Here is a 21,921-nt window from a genome sequence, read left to right as displayed (position 1 = left end):
CTGGTGCAGTGGCTCACACCTGTAATCCCAGCACTTTGGAAGGCCGAGGTGGGCGGATCACCTGAGATCATGAGTTTGAGACCAAAAGAGTGATTTTTTTTTTTTTTTGGAGACAGAGCTTTGCTCTTGTTGCCTACGCTGGAGTGCAATGGCATAATCTCAGCTCACCACAACCTCTGCCTCCCAGGTTTAAGTGATTCACCTGCCTCAGCCTCCCGAGTACCTGGAATTACAGGCACCTACAACCATGACCAACTACTTTTTCTATTTTTAGTAGAGATGGGGTTTCACCATATTGGCCAGGCTGGTCTGGAACTCTTGATCTCAGGTAATTCACCCACCTCAGCCTCCCAAAGTGCTGGGATTACAGGCATGAGCCATAGTGCCCAGCTCAATTGCTTTTTTAGCAGTTTTTGTGAATGTACATATACAAAAATACATGAAATATATGTGTTTGGTTTAACAAAGTATTATTTTGTTAGCAAAAACCCATGTAATGTAACTATCACCCAATCAAGAAATAATGGTAGCCTTTCAAAAAATGCATTTGGGATTTTTTTTTTTTTTTTTTTTTGCAAGAGTATTGCATACCTATTAGAAAAGTCTTTTAACAGTTAAAATTGGAAAATGGCGTTGACAAAGTTAAGCTATGTGATTTTAAAAATTAAAAATAAATGGTCACATGATAACAATCTCTGGATTGATATGCTTTATTTAACCAGGTTCTCAAACCATTGGATGTGAAAACCAAATTTTACAATGCAGAGGTAAGTGTTGAGTGCTTAATGGGATTTCATATTAAACATTAAGATCTTATTTGACTAAAAATCTCTTATATACAATTCTAATACTGAAGCAAATTGCCAATGTGACTGTAAATTATTTGATTTCAGTTAAATCATAGATTTCAGTTAAAAGTGAATAATTGTATTGTAGGTCTCATAATCTTTTTGAACTTACATGGAATCAATATGTCTTGATCTTTTATTCTCATTGTTAATTTTATAAGGCTTTCATTTCCTTTCATTAAATGATTGCCCTCTAATTCCATTTAATGGTGGTGGTTACACTAGCAATCTGTTGAATATTTACATATGGTTTTGGATATTAACAAAAATTGAATTAGTAGATTTAACCCTGCAAAATTCACATTGAAAAATATTGACAAGTGAAGCTCAGCACATTAAATTATTTCTAGGGAAGTCAGTGTGCCAGCCAGAGAGGTTTCTGAGTTTGGTGTAATGGCTTTAAAAGCTCCTTGGGAAAAACAAGTTTGGCAAAAATAGAAGTAACTTTTATAATAGAAGATACTCTATCTTTTACCATAAAAGAAAGAGATTAAATAGAACTTGTCATAGGATAAAGGATTCATTACTTGGATTTTTTTTTCTAAAATTCTGTTTTATCTTGGCTTCTAGAGCTGCAGAAAAATCAGATCTCTTGATAGCCCCTTATCCTTCAAAATCATGTGTTTCATACCACAGTGATAAATTCAAAGATACCCAAATACAGTATTTTGAAATAAATACTATATCTCTACTACTGTAAAACCAGATGATGATCAGACATTTTCAATCACATGGCAAATTTGATACTTATGTTTACCATCTACAAACTAAATTTTTACTCAGTAAAGTTTGTACTATAACTAGGATTTCTAAGATGCCAACGTTAAGGAACCTAACCTGCAGCAAAGACCTGTTAGGATGAAAGAAAAAATGTATATAATAACAAAACTACCTAGAGTGCAGTATAGTGAGAATGATTTGAAAAGATGTGATACAAGAGCTCAGGGGAATGAGATCTTGGAATAGTTTAAAGAGGCTTTGTGGAAGAGAAGGAAAACTAGATTGGAGTCTGAAAGGAATGCATGTTGGAAACAGACAAGTGTCAAAGCAGTGAAGGCATTCAAGCAGGGTTACAAATGGACATGGACTATCAAGTACATAGGAAAGAGCATAGATATTTGATGAGAGGGAAGAGCATCATCGAGATTACTAGATGTTTACAAAGTTGACATTTCTTTTGTGGGGGATAGGTGAGTTGGAGTAATATGTATTCTTTCTTTTTTTGTTATTAATGGCATACTGTTGATTAATTACAGTATAGCTATTCAGCATGGTGAAATTTACATAGTCTAACATCATTTTTCTGGAAAAGATTTCATTTATAGTATGAGGGAAAAATGTTAACTATTCTGTTAGAAAATTAATTTCTAAAAAGGGCAATAGGTGGGGGTTTTTTTCTGTAATTTATCCTAACAGTCACATATTAAGCTATTTTAGGTTTTCTTCATTAAAAATATGGTAATACACTAAGACACCTGTCAAGTAGTTTTATATAACCAATCTTCAGAGTGATTTGTGAATAACTTTTTAATTGCTAGTTTTTCTATAAACATTTATAGAAGTGACATACTCACCATAAAGAAATAAGAATTCACAATTCCACCCCACCAAGTAATTGATTTTTCATTAATACATACTCTTTTGCAGTCTTTATTTGCTTATATATAATATTCTGTTTTTATAATCATGACAACTTTATTTGCTTCTTTTGTCGGTTAACATTATATGTTGACATAATCTTTAAACCTTGCTAACAAACTTCAACCAAAATAATTTCAGTAAAATTCTGAATTTTTGAAAATATATCTCACTTTAAAAATCAGGAGTGAACAAATAGCATTTGGGTCTAAGATACTGATATTACCTGTTAGACAAACAAGTACTGTTCAGCCACTAGCATGAGGTAGATTATGTTGACCCCAACCAGGAATTTCAGGTAGATTGTAGGAGTTAATAAACCACAGCAATATCAGTAGGTGATGCTTATTTCTCTGTGCTATAGTCCTTTTACAGTTAAAGTTATTCACCCCACATCTGTCTCAAACATATTTTTGATACTGTTTCTAATAATGCTATATGTGAATCACCTAAAGGAAAACAAGTTCATGAAAAACTTCGTTATAGTCTTCTAAGATAAAAAAGCCCTGCAAGAAGATTGGTGAGACTAGAAGCTAGGATTGAAACATTTGGTCACCTGCTGGGTATGGAGGCCCATGGCAGGTACTGAAGAGAAATATAAACAAAACATCTTCCCAAGCCTTAAAGGACCTGCAGCCCATACAGGAGACTGACATGACATAACAATAATGCAAGCCCCTCCCACACATATACTTCAAATCATGAAGTAACAAATTCTGGGTACCTAGAGAGGTGAAAAATGATTTCCAGCTATGCATTTGATGAAGGTGACATTTGAGATTGCTCTCAATAAACAGCTAAGGAAATATGTGTGGGGAAAAAAAGGCTAACTATGAAATCTAAGAAGAAGAGAACAAATTCTCAATTTATTGAAGTGGTTCAGCCCTGTATTCCCTGAAGTAATCAATGGAACTCTAATTGCCCAAGACAGTCCTTTAAAAAAGGATCCCATTATTATATAAATTTAAGAGAAGGTATACAGTATATATCCTGCATGTGGAGGATAGTATATATTCATCCTAAATTATCTATGAAGAATTACAGTGTTGGTAAAGAATTATAGAATTAGAAAGTCATGGGGTATACCTCTCTGCCCCAAAATGTGCCCTTAATAGTTTGCTACTGTTTTGAGTATTCAGCCTTAGTGTTCTTCTCCATTTCATTGTCATTTAACCTTAGCAGTTTCACCTTTTTAGAAAAATGGTTTGTCATATTTCTTTATGTTGCTTCCTGTTTACTTTCTTATTTACTAATGCTATCTTGTTTAGTAAATTTAAAAAATGCAGAAATGCATTTTAAAGTAATTCTTTTTTCTTTAACATTTAACTCTGATTTTTCTAATTATTCTTTTTTATTTTTCCATTAGAGTGACCTCAGTTCTGTGGTAATTTGATTTTTTATTATAAACTTTTATACTTTTCTTACTCACCACTTTTTGACTCTGCCTAATTAATCTCTCTTTACAAAACATAGTGGAAAAACAGTTAGTTGTGAATACCACCTGTGTGATTTCAGAAAGATTATACATAATTTTATGTACTTTTTATATTATATCAATTTTCTTATTCTGTGGGGGAAAATTAGCTCAAAAGTTAAATTGTCATATTGAAACAATTCTCATTTTCAGTGTTTTCTTCTTTAGATTTTTTTAAAAGAGATATGTTAACCTTGTGTAAAATGGCCTTGTGATTTACATCATCTTACTGTAAAATACCCAACTATCGTAGCTTTCAGTTCTTTGAGTAGACTATATAATCAGAATTCATTTTCAGATGCACAGTGGTTTTAGTTTTAAGTCTGGGTCAGGTGACAATAGCTGCTTGACAAAATTAAACAGAGGAAAAGCAAATTTTCCCAAAATTTGCTAAAGCAAAGTCAGCTAAAATTTTATTTTCAAAGTTATATTTACAATAAGCAGCATTTGCTTATACACATTACATATGTGTAATAACATCAACTGCCTTAGCACTGAATTCTTAATTTATAAAGTATCAAATTGCTTTATACTAACTGTTCAAACTAACTCGATTTTCCATTATGCTGCTTGTTTTTCTTTCGTTTTATCTAAGCTCTTCCTAAATTTATGCAGAAAATTTCATTTTTAAAAATTGAAATGTGGGTCTGTGGTTATTTTTTTTAAAGCAATGGATTGATGGGATATATGTAGTTTTTTTTTAGAACAAGTAACCAAAAAAATGCCATTAAGTGGTACATTTTTTCAACTAATAAATCACTTTATTTCTATTTTCATTTGAACACATGTCCCAAGACTAAAGTATCTGTTTTGTTTTAGATAACAATACATTATAACTTCATCATTATATTTTTGCAAATTATTTTCATTTTCCTGGTGTTAGTGTTTAAAAAGCTCAGCCAGGCACAGTGGCTCATGCCTGTAATCCCAGCACTTTGGGAGGCTGAGGCAGGTGGATCACAAGGTCAGGAGTTTGAGACCAGCGTGGCCAACATGGTAAAACCCCATCTCTACAAAAAAATACAAAAATTAGCCAGCCTGGTGGCGCTTGCCTGTAATCACAGCTACTTGGGAGGCTGATGCAGGAGAATCACTTGAATTTAGGAGGCAGATATTGCAGTGAGCCAAGATCACGCCACCACACTCCAGCCTGGGCAACTTCATTTCTATTTTCATTTGAACACATGTCCCAAGACTAAAGTATCTGTTTTGTTTTAGATAACAATACATTATAACTTAATCATTATATTTTTGCAAATTATTTTCATTTTATTTCATCTTAAATAAATAAATAAATAAAAATACAAAAATTAGGCAGGTATAGTGGTACACGCCTGTAGTCCCAGCTACTGGGGAGGCTGAGGCAGGAGAATCGCTTCAACCTGGGAGGCAGAGGTTGCAGTGAGCTGAGATCATGCCCCTGCACTCTAGCCTGAGCAACAGAGCAAGACTCAGTTTTGGGGGGAAAAAAATGTTCATAGGCTGGGCACGGTGGCTCTCGCCTGTAATCCCAGCATTTTGGGAGGCCAAGGTGGGTGGATCACTTGAGGTCAGGAATTCTATACCAGCCTGGCCAACATGGTGAGATTCCATCTCTACTAAAAATACAAAAATTAGTTCAGTATGATGTTGTGCACCTGTAATCCCAGCTACTTGGGAGGCTGAGGCAGGAGAATCCCTTGAACCCAGGAGGTGGATGTTGCGGTGAGCTGAGATCAGGCCACCACGCTCCAGCCTGGGTGACAGAGTGAGAGTCTGTCTCAAAAAAGTAAAAACAAAAAGCTCTTCAGTGCCACATTTTTTTGGTCATACTTGATTTTATGTTGTTTATGTGTAGTGAACATATTACTATGAAACTTTAAAAAAAAATTCTTGAATACCCTTAGTATATCATTTTTTATGTAGGTTTGTTTCAAAGATAAGTTAGTCTGTTATCCTTCAATTACACAAAACAATAACCAAATACCATAAAATAAAGACTGTTTAGCATAATTAAGGGAATTAATTTATATAAAGTTAAGTATTTAAATTACCTACTGACAAATATTGCTGAATAGCATCAGCTTTAAAATCTGTCACTGGGGCTCCAAATTACCTTTTGCCTGATTTAAAAGCACTAAGATTGTGAGGTATAATTCACATATACTTTTTTTAGCCGTCAATATACACTGGCCGGGCATGGTGGCTCACGCCTGTAATCCCAGCACTTTGGGAGGCCGATGCAGGCAGATTATGATGTCAAGAGATCAAGACCATCCTGGCCAAAATGGTGAAACCCCATCTCTACTAAAAATAGAAAAATTGGCTGGCTGTGGTAGTGCACGCCTGTAGTCCCAGTTACTCAGGAGGCTGAGACAGGAGAATTGCTTGAACCCAGGAGGCAGAGGTTGCAGTGAGCCGACGTTGTACCACTGCACTCCAGCCTGGCACCTGGCAACAGAGCGAGACTCTGTCTCAGAAAAAAAAAGAAAAAAATATATATATAAATATAAATATATATATATATACACACACACACACACACTTAAAATGAACTAAGAAATCACTAATGACCACTTGCAAATTAATTTAAAAAGTTAATTTCTTCAAGATTACAAAATAAATAATTCATAATTCCAGTTGTCACTACACTATCTAAATTGATGTTAAGATGACAATCAAAATTATATTATACTGCTGTGTTATAATGAAGACTTAATTATCTTAATGTTAACACTGAAATTATGGGTGCATAGGTATATTCATCATACCAAAGCATATTTTAATGTTTTAATACCTAATAAAAAGAATTAGGATATTTGTAAATGAAATTCCAGTTAAGTATTTTTGGATGTTAAGACAAAATATAGTTATCCTCCATCCATTGTTTGACAAGGTATCAGTTGACTAACTCTTGACTTTGCCCCTGTTAATTATGATAGGGTACAGATTTCTTTTCTTGCATTAATTGTGGTAACTTTGATTTGCAGGCATGAACTAATCACATTTGTGGTTAATATTTTTCCTTCATATAGATAAGATATTTTTGTTGAGATAAATATTTTAAATGCCATCACACTTTGGTGGATATTTCTTTCATATCCTCAGACTGATGAAGTATTTCTGGAAGCCCAGATTCAGAATATTACAACCTCACCTATGTTTATGGAGAAAGTTTCATTGGAGCCATCTATCATGTACAATGTAACAGAATTAAATTCAGTCAGCCAAGCTGGAGAATGGTAAATATTAATTATGGAGTGTTTATCCTTGTTTTGAAAGACACATGCTTTTCTAACATCCATTGTTCTTCAGTTTTTTGTTTTTTTTTTAACTAATAGACTTTTTTTTTTAAAGAAGTTTGAAGGCCGGTTGTGGTGGCTCATGCTTGTAATCCCAGCACTTTGGGAGGCTGAGGCAGATGGATCATGAGGTCAGAAGTTCAAGACCAGCCTAGCCAACACAGTGAAACCCCATCTCTACTAAAAATACAAAAATTATCTTGGCGTGATGGTGGGCGCCTGTAATCCTAGCTACTTGGGAGGATAAAGCATGAGAATTGCTTGAACCTGAGAGGTGGAGGTTGCAGTGAGCCAAGATCACGCTACTGCACTTCAGCCTGGGCAACAGAGCTAGGCTTCGTCTCTGAAAAAAAAAAAAAGTTTGAAGCTCATAGAAAAATTCATTAGAAAGTAGGATTTTCACATACCCTCTTCCCCTCCTCACAGTTTCTCTTGCTATTTACATCTTTTTATTTATTTATTTATTTATTTAATATATATATTTTATTGCATTTTAGGTTCTGGGGCACATGTAAAGAACATGCAGGATTGTTGTGTGGGTACATATATGGCAAGGTAGTTTGCTTCCTCCATCCCCATCACCTATATCTGGCGTTTCTCCCCATGTTCTCCTTTCGCAACTCCCTACCCAACACTGTCCTTCCTCTAGTCCTCCCCCAGCAGACCTCAGTGTGTGAAGCTCCCCTCCCTGTGTCCATGTGTTCTCATTGTTGAACACCTGCCTATGAGTGAGAACGTGCAGTGCTTGATTTTCTGTTCTTGTGTCAGTTTGCTGAGAATGATGGTTTCCAGGTTCATCCATGCCCCTATAAAGGACACGAACTCATCGTTTTTTATGGCTGCATAGCAATCCATGGTGTATATGTGCCACATTTTCCCTGTCCAGTCTATCATCAGTGGGTATTTGGGTTGGTTCCAAGTCTTTGCTATTGTAAACAGTGCTGCAGCGAACATTTGTGTGCATGTGTCCTTATAATAGAAGACTTTATAATCCTTTGGATATATACCCAGTAATGGGATTGCTGGGTCAAATGGAATTTCTATTACTAGGTCCTTGAGGAATCGCCACACTGTCTTCCACAATGGTTGAACTACACTCCCACCAACAGTGTAAAAGTGTTCCTATTTCTCCACATCCTCTCCAGCATCTGTTGTCTCCAGATTTTTTAATGATCGCCATTCTAACTGGCGTGAGATGGTATCTCAGTGTAGTTTTGATTTGCATTTCTCTAATAACCAGTGATGATGAGCATTTCTTCATGTTTGTTGGCCTCATATGTGTCTTCTTTTGAAAAGTGTCTGTTCATATCCTTCACCCACTTTTGAATGGGTTCGTTTGTTTTTTTCTTGTAAATCTGTTTTAGTTCTTTGTTGATTTTGGATATTAGCCCTTTATCAAATGAGTAGATTGCAAAAACTTTTTCCCATTCTGTTGGTTGCCAGTTCACTCTAATGATTGTTTCTTTTGTTGTGCAGAAGCTCTGGAGTTTAATTAGATCCCATTTGTCTATTTTAGCTTTTGTTGCCAGTGCTTTTGGTGTTTTAGTCATGAACTCCTTGCCTATGCCTATGTCCTGAATAGTTTTGCCTAGGTTTTCTTCTAGGGTTTTTATGGTGTTAGGTCTTATGTTTAAGTCTTTAATCCATCTGGAGTTAATTTCAGTGTAAGGTGTCAGGAAGGGGTCCAGTTTCTCCTTTCTGCACATGGCTAGCCTGTTTTCCGAACACCATTTATTAAACAGGTAATCCTTTCCCCATTGCATGTTTTTTTGTGAGGTTTGTCAAAGATCGGATGGTTGTAGATGTGTGACATTGCCTCCGAGGCCTCTGTTCTGTTTCACTGGTCTATATCTCTGTTTTGGTACCAGTACCATGCTGTTTTGATTACTGTAGCCTTGTAGTATAGTTTGAAGTCAGGTAGTATGATGCGTCCAGCTTTTTTCTTTTTGCTTAGAATTGACTTGGCTATGCAGGCTCTCTTTTGGTTCCATATGAAGTTTAAGGTGGTTTTCTTAAGTTCTGTGAAGAAGGTCACTGGTAGCTTGATGGGGATAGCGTTGAATCTATAAATTACTTTGGGCCTTATGGCCATTTTCACGATATTGATTTCTTCCTAACCATGAACATGGAATGTTTTTCCATCTATATGTGTCCTCTCTTATTTCCTTGAGCAGTGGTTTGTAGTTCTCCTTGAAGAGGTCCTTTACATCCTTTGTTAGTTGTATTCCTAGGTATTTTATTCTCTTTGTAGCAATTGTGAATGGCAATACGTTCTGATTTGGCTCTCTTTAAGTCTGTTATTGGTGTATAGGAATGCTTGTGATTTTTGCACATTGATTTTGTATCCTGAGACTTTGCTGAAGTTGCTTATCAGTTTCAGGAGATTTTGGGCTGAGATAGTAGGGTCTTCTAAATATACAATCATGTTGTCTGCAAATAGACACAATTTGACTTCCTCCTTTCCTAATTGAATACCCTTTATTTCTTTTTCTTGCCTGATTGCTCTGGCTAGAACTTCCAGTACTATATTGAATAGGAGTGGTGAGAGAGGGCATCCTTGTCTAGTGCCAGATTTCAAAGGGAATGCTTCCAGTTTTTGCCCATTCAGTATGATATTTGCTGTGGGTTTGTCTTAAATAGCTTTTATTATTTTGAGATACGCTCCACTGATACCTAGTTTATTGAGAGTTTTTAGCATAAAGGGCTGTTGAATTTTATCAGAGGCCTTCTCTGCATCTGTTGAGATAATCATGTGGTTTTTGTCTTTGGTTCTGTTTATGTGGTGAATTACATTTATAGACTTGCATATATAGAACACCTTGCATTTCCAGGATGAAGCCTACTTGATCATAATGGATAAGCTTTATAATGTGCTGTTGCAATCAGTTTGCCAGTATTTTATTGAAGATTTTTGTATCTATGTTCATCATGGATATTGGCCTGAAGTTTTCTTTTCTTGTTGAGTCTCTGCTGGGTTTTGGTATCAGGATGATGTTGGTCTCATTAAATGATTTGGGGAGGATTCCCACTTTTTGAATTGTTTGGAAGTTTCAGAAGGAGTGGTACCAGCTCCTCTTTGTACTTCTGGTAGAATTCGGCTGTGAACCCATCTGGACCTGGGCTTTTTTTGGTTGCTATGCTATTAATTGCTGCCTCAACTTCAGCCCTTTTTATGGGTCTATTCAGGGTTTCGACTTCTTCCTGGTTTAGGCTTGGGAGGGTGTAAGTGTCCAGGAATTTATCCATTTCTCCCAGGTTTACTAGTTTATGTTCACAGAGTTGTTTGTAGTAATCTCTGATGGTAGTTTGTATTTCTGTGGAATCAGTGGTGGTATCCCCTTTATCTTTTTTATTACATCTATTTGAATGATTCTTCCCTCTTTTCTTTTTTATTAATCTGGCTAGTGGTCTATTTTGTTGATCTTTTCAAAAACCAGCTCCTGGATTTGTTGATTTTTTGAAGGTTTTTTTTGTGTTTCTATCTCCTTCAGTTCTGCTCTGATTTTAGTTATTTCTTGTCTTCTACTAGTTTTGAGTTTTTTTGATCTTGCTCCTCTGGCTCTTTCAATGTTGATGATAGGGTGTCGATTTTAGATCTTTCCTTGCTTCTCATGTGGGCATTTATTGCTGTAAGTTTTCCTCTAGACACTGCTTTAAATGCGTCCCAGAGATTCTGGTACATTGTGTCTTCATTCTCATTGGTTTCGAAGAACATCTTTATTTCTGCCTTCATTTCATTGTTTATCCAGTCAACATTCAGGAGTCAGTTGTTCAGTTTCCATGAAGTTGTGTGGTTCTGAGTTAGTTTCTGAAGTCTGAGTTCTAATTTGATTGCACTGTGGTCTGAGAGACTGTTATGATTTCTTTTGCATTTGCTGAGGAGTGATTCACTTCTAATTATGTGGTCAATTTTAGAGTAGGTGTGATGTGGTGCTGAGAAAAATGTGTATTCTGTGGATTTGGATTGGAGAGTTCTGTAAATGTCTATTAGGTTTGCTTGTTCCAGGTCTGAGTTCAAGTCCTGGATATCCTTGTTAATTTTCTGTCTTGTTGATCTGTCTGAAATTGACAGTGGAGTGTTAAAGTCTCCCACTGTTATTGTGTGGGAGTCTAAGTCTCTTTGTAAGTCATTAATATGTATCTGGGTGCTCCTGAATTGGGTGCGTATATATTTAGGATCGTTAGCTCTTCTTGTTGCATTGGTCCTTTTACCATTATGTAATGTAATGCCCTTCTTTGTCTCTTTTGATCTTTGTTGGTTTGAAGTCTATTTTATCAGAGACTAGAATTGCAACTGCTACTTTTTTTTGCTCTCCATTTCCTTGGTAGATCTTCCTCCATCCCTTTATTTTGAGGCTATGTGTATCCTTGCATGTGAGATGGGTTTCCTGGATACAGCACACCGATGGGTTTTGGCTTTTTGTCCAATTTGCCAGTCTATGTCTTTTGACTGGGGCGTTTAGCCCATTTACATTTAAGGTTAATATTGTTATGTGTGAATTTGATCCTGCCATTTTGATGCTAGCTGGTTGTTTTGCCCATTAGTTGACTCAGTTTCTTCATTGTGTTGATGCTCTTTACCATTTGGTACATTTTTGGAGTGGCTGGTACTAGTTGTTCCTTTCTATGTTTAGTGCTTCTTTCAGGAGCTGTCTTGTAAAGCAGGCTTGGTGGTGATGAAATCTCTGAGCAATTGCTTATTCATAAAGGATTTCATTTCTCCTTCACTTATGAAGCTTAGTTTGGCTAGATATCAAATTCTAAGTTGAAAGTTCTTTTCTTTATGGATGTTGAATATTGGCCCCCACTCTCTTCTGGCTTCTAGGGTTTCTGCGAAACCTGCTGTGAGTCTGATGGGCTTCCCTTTGTGAGTAACCCTACCTTTCTCTCTGGCTGCCCTTAGCATTTTTTCCTTCATTTCAACCCTGGTGAATCTGACGATTATGTGCCTTGGGGTTGCTCTTCTTGAGGAATATCTTTATGGTGTTCTCTGTATTTCCTGGACTTGAATGTTGGCCTGCCTTGCTAGGTTGGGGAAATACTCCTGGATAATATCCTGAAGAGTGTTTTCCAGCTTGGATTCATTCTCTCCATCACATTCAGGTATACCTATCAAACGTAGATTAGGTCTTTTCACATAGTCCGATATTTCTTGGAGGCTATGTTCATTTCTTTTTACTCTTTTTTCTCTAATCTTGCCTTCTCGTTTTATTTCATTGAGTTGATCTTCAATCCCTGATATCTTTTCTTCTGCTTGGTCGATTCAGCTATTGAAACTTGTGTATGCTTCGTGAAGTTCTCATGTTGTGTTATTCAGCTCCATCAATTCATTTATATTCCTCTCTAAGCTGTTTATTCTAGTTAGCATTTCATCAAACCTTTTTTCAAGGTTCTTAGTTTCTTTGCATTGGGTTAGAACGTGACCTCTTAACTCAGAGAAGTTTATTACCCACGTTCTGAAGCCTGTTTGTCAATTCATCAGACTCATTCTCTATCCAGCCTTGTTCCCTTGCTGGTGCAGAGTTGTGACCCCTTGGAGGGGGAGAGGCATTCTGGTTTTGGGTATTTTCATCCTTTTTGCACTAGTTTCTTCCCATTTTTGTGGATTTATATAACTATGGTCTTTGTGGTTGGTGACTTTCAGATGGGGTCTCTGAGTGGACGTCCTTTTTGTTGCTGATGAAGTTATTTCTTTTTGTTTCTTAGTTTTCCTTCTAACAGTCAGCCCCCGCTGCTGAAGGACTGCTGGAGGTCCACTCCAGACCCTGCTTGCCTGGGGATCACCTGCAGTGGCTGCAGAATATAGGGTTGCTGCCAGTTTCTTCTTCTGTTATCTTTGTCCCAGAAAGATACCTATCAGATGTCAGCCTGAGCTCTCCTTTATGATGTGTCTCTTTGGATATACGGGGGTCAGGGAGCTGCTTGAGGAGACAGTGTGTCCCTTATAGGAGCTCAAGTGATGAGCTGTGAGCTCTGTTCTGTTCAGAACTGTTGGGCAGATATGTTTAAGTCTGTTGCAGCAGAATGCATAACCGCCTTTTTTTCCCAGGTGCTCTGTCCTGGGAAGGTGGGGCTTTATTTATAAGTTCCTGTCATTCTGCTGCCCTTTTTCAGAGATGCCCTTGCCAGCGAGGAGGTAGCCTAGTCACAGTCTGCCAGCAGAGACGTTGCTGAACTGCCGCGGGCTTTGCCCAGCAGCTGTGTGAACTTCCTTGCAGTTTTGTTTATAGGGGTATGGTTGGAACTGCCTCAGTAATGGCTGTCTGCCTCAGTAATGGCGGACTGCCTTGGTAATGGCAGACTGCCTTGGTAATGGCAGATTGCTTGGTAACGGTGGACTACCTCGGTAATGGCAGACTGCCTCGGTAATGGCAGACTGCCCTGGTAATGATGGACTGCCTCAGTAATGGACTGCCTCAGTAATGGCAGACTGCCTTGGTAGTGGTGGACTGCCTCAGTAATTGCGGATGCCCTTCCACCCACAGAGCTAGACCATCCTGTGTCCAGCTGTGCTTGCTGTGAAACTCAATCCAGAGCATTGCAGATTGCTGGTCTTTGTGGGGCTGGGACCAGTTGAGCCAGATCACCTGGCTCCGTTTCAGCCCCCTTTTTTTCAGTTGAACAGGCGACTCTGTCTCCCAGGCGTTCCAGTTGCTGATGCCCGGATTTGTGTGAGTTTTTGTGCAGACACCCATTGCGCCAGCTGAAGCAGCCACACTGGAGACTCTTGGCACTTTTCCGCCTGGGAATCTCCTGGTCTATGGGCAGTAAAAATTCATTTGAAAATGCGGTGATCACTCACCCTCTGCATTTTCACTGGGAACTGCAATCCAGAGCTGTTCCTATTTGGCCACCTTGGATCCTCCCTCCTTTATTTATTTATTTAGAAACAGAGTCAAGCTCTGTGACCCAGGTTGGCATGCAGTGGCACTCTCTTGATTTAGGCTCACTGCAACCTCCACCTTCTGGGTTCAGACAATTCTGGTGCCTCGGCCTCAAGTGATCTGCCCACCTCGACCTCCCAAAATGCTGAGATTATAGGCATGAGTCACTGTGGCTGATCTACATCTTGTTTTAATGTGGTACATTTACTAAGTTGATGAGCCAGTGTTGACACTTACTATTAACTAATGTCTGTAATTTGCATTGGAGTTCACACTTTTTGTTGTATATTTTATTATTTTTGGTTTTTGGTTTGTTTTATTTTAAGAGACAGGTCTCACTAATGTTGCCCAGGCTAAAGTCAGATTTCTGGGCTCAAGCGATCCTCCCAAGTAGCTGGAACTATAGGCAAGTATTGTAGGTTTTGACAAATGTATAACGTGTATCCACCATTACTATATTATGCAAAATAGTTTCACTTTACCAAAAATCTCTATGTTCCATCTATTCATCCCTGCATTACATAAAAATAAAGATCCTAGCCCTTTGCATTCATTGTATGTTTTAGTTTACAAAGCACTTGGTCTTTTAAGTCTCATAAAAATCCAGTGAGGTAAATATGAAACCTATCATTGCTATTCTGCAAATGATAAAATGGAGGAATGAGAAGGAATGGTGGAGAAGTTAAAAAGAGTAAGGGTGAATATGGGTTTAAAATAGAAATACTCTCTCAACATCAAAAGAAAAGGATATAGGAATAGATGATTTAGTATTTTGTGAAACGAAAATACATATGCCTTTCCATAGCTAATTTAAAAGAGGAAGAATAAATGTAGGGTTGACAGTAATACCGATAAGAAGGTAATGGGTTGGGTGTGGTGGCTCATGCCTGTAATCTTAACCCTTTGGGAGGCTGAGGCCAGAGGATCATTTGAGGCCATGAGTTCTAGACCAGCCTGGGCAACTTAGAGAAACTCCATTACTATCAAAACATGTTTAATTAAACATGGGCATGGTGTACACTCCTGCAGTCCTAGCTCCTTGGGAGAGTGAGGCAGGAAAATCACGAGCCCACGAGTTCAAGGCTGCATTGAGCCATGATTGTACCACTGCATTCCAGCCTGGTGACAGAGAAACCCTGTATTTAAAAAAAGAAGAAGAAGGAGGAGGTAATACCTTGGGAAAGTACCTGAATTTTTTAATTAGGAATGAAAAGTTTGCTTTTATATTACTAGGTTGGTTACAATTGAGGAAAACAATTTTCCATTCTTTTCTAGATATTTTAGTTCATTTTGAAATGTGTTTAGAATGGTATATCTCTTATTAGTCTGTTGATAATTTTAGAGAAAAGAGACCGGATACTTCAGGTTCTGGTTTCTATTGCACTTTTCACTTGATAGATACACATCCAATTTTATAAGTAATATGTTATATTCTATTATAAGGAACCTCCTTGAGCCAAGAAATTATAAGTACAGTGAGCTATGATCATACCATTAAACTTTAGCCTGGGTGACAGAGAAAGACCTGGTCTCTTAAAACTATTTTTTTTTTAAAAAGGACCCCATTTTGGAGTACCAATTACTATACAGAACCTCAGTATTTTCTATGTCAACTGAAAAAAATTAAAGAAAAATAAATCATCGCAGTGATTATTTGTTTTGAAATCACTAACATGTTCTACTGTTGATCTTTGGAGGTACATCATCTAGTTCCTATCCAAACGAACAATCACAGCCATGGTTTCTTTTTTAAAAGATGCTAGAGAATTTTCTTTATCTCTGTCTCTGCCCCTCTCAGTGTATCTACGTTTAGGTCAAGAGCATATTTACAGCCAATGGACACACGCCAGTACTTATACTGCCTAAAGCCCAAGAAGGAATTTGCAGAAAAAGCAGGCATCATTAAGGGAGTAACAGTAATTGGAAAACTGGATATAGTATGGAAAACAAATCTAGGTGAAAGGGGAAGGTTACAGACCAGCCAACTTCAAAGAATGGTGAGTTTGGAAAAAAACTTCACTGGGGTGTGTGGGAGACAGGCAGTTAAAACAACTTAAATATTTTCACATCCATCAGTAAAAAAACTGGAGCACTATAAAAGGCATTAATATTACTAGAGAAGAAAAGATTAATAGTTTCACTGAAATGTGGGTAGAAAACTGGTGTTGCCATGAATGAAAAATGGTCAGTGTTAATTTATCCTTAATACATGTGTTCTTTATCAAACAAATTGAAATAACTGCTTATCAAGTGTCCCTCCTTTAGTAACACATGGTCGCTCTTCTTCTTCTGACATCCAAATACATTAAGGTTTTCTATTTTGCAATGTCCTGAAACTCTTGGACTTACTGCATTCACCTACTGAGTTCATACCGTTTTTAAGATGTTAAAAATCCTGAGGCAGCCAGGCACGGTGGCTCACACCTGTAATCCCAGCACTCTCAGAGGCCGAGGCAGGCAGATCACAAGGTCAGGAGTTTGAGACCAGCCTGGCCGACACAGTGATACTCTGTCTGTACTAAAAATACAAAAATTAGCTGGGCATGGTGGCTCATGCCTGTAATCCCAGCTACTCGGGGGACTGAGGCAGGAGAATTGCTTGAACCCAGGAGGTGGAGGTTGCAGTGAGCTGAGATTGTGCCATTGCACTCCAGTCTGGACAACAAAAGCAAAACTCTGTCTCAAAAAAAAAGAAAAAAAAAAATCCTGAGGCATCTCCTCAGAAGGTGAGTTCTACTAAAGTTATCTTATATGCATCGGTTACATATTTTACCTAATTTCTGCTCTGAGAATAGAGATAGCTACCAGACTTCTTTTTCTTATGCTTATAAGAATATATGACAGGATCCTCCTTCCTTTATGCTGAATATTACATGTTTTGACATACTCTAAGTTGTACTTTTCTTTCACTGTTTGAGGCAGTAATTTAAAAAAAAAAAGATGATGACAGTGATGATCCCTAGGACCACTTAAATATAGCCATTAGTTATTTTTCTGCCATGGCCTGTTCCAAGCCTCAGTTTTGTTATAGTCCATCCTAATCTGTGTGTCTTGTGAAAAGTCATGATTTTCTTCCTGGCTCCTTTTAACATCATCCTCCTCTTTCTTTAGAAAATAATGTGACCTATTTAGAGTATAGATATAGAGGCTACAGTATCTGGAAAGTGTCCCTTCAACTCCCTGAAATTTCTTGACTTAATACTTACCTGTGAGATTCATTTTACCTCTACTGAACATGGAGTAATTATTTATATAACAAATACAGTCCAGGTCTGCCAGGCTATTCCACAGGCAGTAGCTGCAAAAGAACATATAATGAGGTAAGAGTAAAGGGAATTAGAAGTATTTTCTTAGAACATCAGCTTAGAAACCCAACAACTGTTGAGTGAATGTGCTGCTGTGCTGCCTTCATTAAAATGGAAAGGTTTTATGATGGATATATATTAACTGTGTTGCTTGTTTTCTTAGGCTCCAGGTTATGGAGATGTTAGATTGTCTTTGGAGGCAATACCAGATACCGTAAACCTCGAAGAACCTTTTCATATTACCTGTAAAATAACAAACTGCAGGTAATGCCACCGTTTGAGGATGGATGTCCTTTCTACCTCACCTACCTAGAATAGAATTTTTAAATCTTTTTATTACTATCTCCTTTTGAGTTTCCTCTTGACATATAGCCTTCTCTAATGTTGATATTGAGTACTGTAAAATTTTTCATCCGGTAGCAGTATAATTACATATTTGTAAAAGCCTATTGTATTATGCATCTTCTGTATTTTCATTCACGCGTTACACCCTATGAGGTGGGTATTCATTGTTCACATTCTGTGCAAGAGAAAGCCAACTCAGAGAGGCTAAGTGACTTAGTCAATCTCAGAGGGCTAGAAAAGATGGGGCCAGAATTTTAAACCAGGTATATTTGACTTCAAAGTTTCTCTTTTCATTGTTTATACTTTCTTCACCAAAACATGAATTCTAATAGGTTCTTACATATTAATACATTATGAGTTAAAGTAGTAAGATTTTTTGAGGCATACTTGTACTTGAGCTGTATCTTGAGTATTAAGAAACCAAACATTGTTTATGGATTTAATGTAAGGGGAAATCATTGATTCAAAAACAGGGTTTTGACAATAGAGAGCGAGCATAATCTGAACTATCAGGAAGCAAAGAGCACAGGGCTTTGAAACTAGAAAAAAATAGAATTAAGTTCCAGTCCTATTACCTCTGCTCCTACTTGCCTTACCACTTGGTTTGTATTATTATTTGTATTATTATTATCTTTATTTTCCTTTCTATATAAATGTTATTCTCTCCCCCTACAAACCAGAGACATGCACATTAATTTGTGAAATTAATAATAGTCATGTAGTGCATCTACCCTGGTCGCTGGCACATAGTAGGCATCTCAAATGTTTGTTAGGGAGATACAGATATATACAAGTTAATACTATAAGGTCAATATGTCTACAAAAAAAAATAAAATTTAAATAAGCAGTTTAAAATATGGAGCCAAGTATAAGAATAAACAGCTAAAGGAGCCATAAGTAGCCATGAATGGTGGGAGGAGACTATTTTTCATTATGAGCCTTTCGGTTATTTAAAAAAGAACAATGTGCATACACTTTCATTAAGTTTTTTTTAACTTAATATAGTTAAGCTGAACTGGTGATATCTGTTATAAGCAGAAGGAGTCTTTTCTTGGTAAATAATTCAGTTAGCAAAGCTGAATAGTATTTATGTCTTACACATCTTGCCAGTTGTTTTCCAGGTTATGGTAAAGTAACATAAAATATCAAAAGGACTAGACCACAATCAGCTGTTTTCTTCTTTTTCTGTAGAGTACCTAACAGAAACAGTGAGAATATATGGCAACAAGATTAGACACAAATGTCTGGAAGTCTCCCAGAAAAATGGCAAAACCGTTAACAGCAGATCAGGAGGCCAGTGTTGAATGATAGAACTAGGAGGCCAACATCCAGACAGGCAGATTAGTCTGAGGCCGTTTTAAGTGCTAGAAGGTGTGACTTTCTTTCACAGTCCTGATTCTATTTTAAGTGAAATTAAAATGTTATAATAGCTTTTCTCTTTCTGGTTTTTATTCTCCTGGATACTGAGAAAACAAGTTTACTGTCACTAGTAGAAATATCGCAGAACTTCTTTGTGAAATGAACAAGATTTATTCCTATTCTGATTCCTCCAGCAGTGAAAGGACTATGGATCTGGTTTTGGAAATGTGCAATACCAATTCCATCCACTGGTGTGGAATTTCAGGAAGACAGCTGGGAAAGCTGCATCCAAGTTCTTCGCTCTGTCTTGCCCTTACTCTGCTTTCTTCAGTGCAGGGTCTGCAAGTATGCTGTCTTTTCAGAAATTCCAAGATTTGGGGGCTATTAACTTACAAGTCATTTGTAATATCCATATTTTCTCTAAATGAATGAAAATTTAAGACTCATCTCTCTCTCTCTCTCTCTCTCTCCCTCTCTCTCTCTCTCTCAATAGAGCGTCTCCGGCTTAAGACTAACAGACACATTCTTAAAGAGAACATATGAATATGATGACATTGCACAAGTCTGTGTGGTATCTTCGGCCATTAAAGTGGAAAGCTGAAGGAAATTTCCAATGTTATGCTTTTCATTTAGTTTCACAGAACTGCTCTTTTTGTCACCTTTGTAAATGATGATGTCAGCAACAAATATGTTCTTTCCTGTAAAATGGTTAAAATATTAAGTATTTGTTTTGAAGAGATCTGATTTTATCTTGTAAATTATGTTCGAAATGAACATGTGTATGTTTTCTACACCTATTATTTCATTTCATTTTAGATGACCATTGGACTTTGTTCTCCAAAAGCTTATGTATTTGAAACCATTTGTCCCTAGCAAGTACCTAGAACAGGAGTCAGCAAACTTTTTATGTAAGGTACAAGATACTAAATATTTTAGATTTTGCAGGCCATATGGTTTTTTGTCACAAATACTGAACTCTGCCATTATACTGCAAGAGCAGACAGTAGGCAAAAAAGTACAGTGGTATACACAAAAAGAGGCAGCTGGACTCAGGAGGCTGAGGCAGGAGAATCACTTGAAAATTGCCATAATCCAAGATCATGCCACTGCACTCTAGCCTGAGCAACAGAGCAAGACTCTCTCTCTCAAAAACAAAACAAAACAAAACAAAACACAAAAGGCAGCTGGACAGATTTGGCCTGCAGGATATAGTCTGCTGACCTCAATGTAGAAGATACAGTTGCTTCTCAGAACTTTTCAATATTTTTTTAAGAAATATTTCAGCTTAGTCCAGTTTTTTTCCTAGCTATTCAGTCAACAGAAAAAGTTTACTTAAAACAATGGGCGTAGTCATCCTATAACCTGATATTTGCTAACACAGTATAAGCTTTCTAGTTGTTTTCAAAATTGCTATAATGGTTTGTGTCTGTGTTTGTATATTATGCCTACAAACATACATGTCTTTCAGGTACTAAACAGATCAGAGTTGGTTTTACATTTTGGGTTATTGGTTTTTTTCATTAACTCTAAGGATAATACTTATTTTCTAATTATAAGCCAAAAACTCCTGGTTCTTTTTTTTTTCTCATTGTATAAGCCACTTATTTTTATAAAGTATATTTAAATAATTTCTATCTTCTGATGTGATTTCAAACTAAATTATGTATTACTGTTATAAAACATTCTCCATGTAATCACACTTAGTTATCAGCAAAGTAGTGAGAAAGTTGAGGTTGTAAACAATTTTGCAGCATGAATGTAACAAGAAGTTTCAGTATTTTGTCAGGAAAACAAAAGCTTAGGCTGTTAAATAAAAGCTATCCTATTTTGGTAAGTTGAAATTCAAGAATGTATGTATAATTTCTTAAATGTAAGAGTGCATTAAATCAAATACAAAAACTGGTTTTTCAATGCATAATTATTTATTGCCATGACAAATTGTTTGAATGAAAGCTATATTCAGAAGGTTTGCACCTCATAATTAATGAAATGTCTGTATAAAATAAAGTGCAAGCAGTGTAAAATTGAAGTCTCTTCATCTCAAAATGATTAAGATTGATTAAATGATGAAATAACATTTTATAGCCACTGTACTGGATACTTGGATTGTTTTTCAAGCATCTTCTTATGACTGAATCTTCTGTTTCATTGTGTTTCAAATTTTAAAAGTAACATGATGGTCACTTGGAATCTCCTTTATATTTTAATTATAGTCTCTTCTGTTTATAAACAATAACTTAGACACATATTCATACTTTAAAGATTAGATAATGCCATCTTAGAAAGGATCTGTTTAACCTATATTATAAAAGTTAGATAGATACACAATTTGGTACATTAAATGAAAACGTCATTTGCATATAGAGAACCTGTTCTGTTTTACATATATAGTATAATAGCTACAGCTACTACAAGAAATATGATTAATGGAAGTCAAACATTTAGTAGAATGCTTAAAGAGTTACTTTAATAATGCCCTCTTATTTTTCGGTTAGATAGCAACTATATTTCCCAGACAAGCAAGAAAATGTATGGGGCATTTTTTATAAATTTAAAAGTAGCTAGCACAATCCAACCACACAAAACTTTTTTGAAATAGCTTGCAATGCTGTGATTCCAAAGTGATGAAATTACTTGAAGAGCAAAAATGGCTTGAATAGAATGAAAATGTGCGTTGAGTGGACAGATAGCATCTAGATTGAATTTGTTACAGGTGGTATGTTAGCAAAGAAATACACAGAAAAATGAAATCGAAGAAATATACCAATTCCCATTATTTCATATAAA

The 21,921-nt window shown here is 36.6% G+C and overlaps 1 protein-coding gene across 5 annotated transcripts in view; it reads left to right on the top strand.

Annotated features, from left to right (window-relative positions):
- TRAPPC13 (trafficking protein particle complex 13) overlaps positions 1-21,821 on the top strand; it is a 53,024-nt gene extending 31,203 nt beyond the window's left edge. The window contains exons 7-13 of one of the 5 annotated variants that reach the window (XM_032279563.1): positions 723-767; positions 3,853-3,870; positions 7,048-7,181; positions 15,924-16,122; positions 17,594-17,694; positions 19,332-19,479; positions 19,628-21,218. In XM_032279563.1, coding sequence (XP_032135454.1) covers positions 723-767; positions 3,853-3,870; positions 7,048-7,181; positions 15,924-16,122; positions 17,594-17,694; positions 19,332-19,479; positions 19,628-19,735 — 753 coding nt within the window. In that variant the 3' untranslated portion in view covers positions 19,736-21,218. Of the gene's footprint in view, positions 1-722; positions 768-3,852; positions 3,871-7,047; positions 7,182-15,923; positions 16,123-17,593; positions 17,695-19,328; positions 19,480-19,627 lie in introns of all 5 variants that reach the window. The other 4 variants (XM_032279554.1, XM_032279590.1, XM_032279580.1 and 1 more) reach the window with 4 other exon arrangements.
- Positions 21,822-21,921: the final 100 nt, after the last annotated feature.

The sequence above is a fragment of the Sapajus apella genome, unplaced genomic scaffold (genome assembly GCF_009761245.1).
Source record: "Sapajus apella isolate SASKATOON/1434 unplaced genomic scaffold, GSC_monkey_1.0 scaffold1, whole genome shotgun sequence".
Lineage (NCBI taxonomy): Eukaryota > Metazoa > Chordata > Mammalia > Primates > Cebidae > Sapajus > Sapajus apella.
The sequence above is the reverse complement of the archived record's forward strand: the minus strand, read 5'-3'. Positions and strand labels throughout refer to the sequence as shown.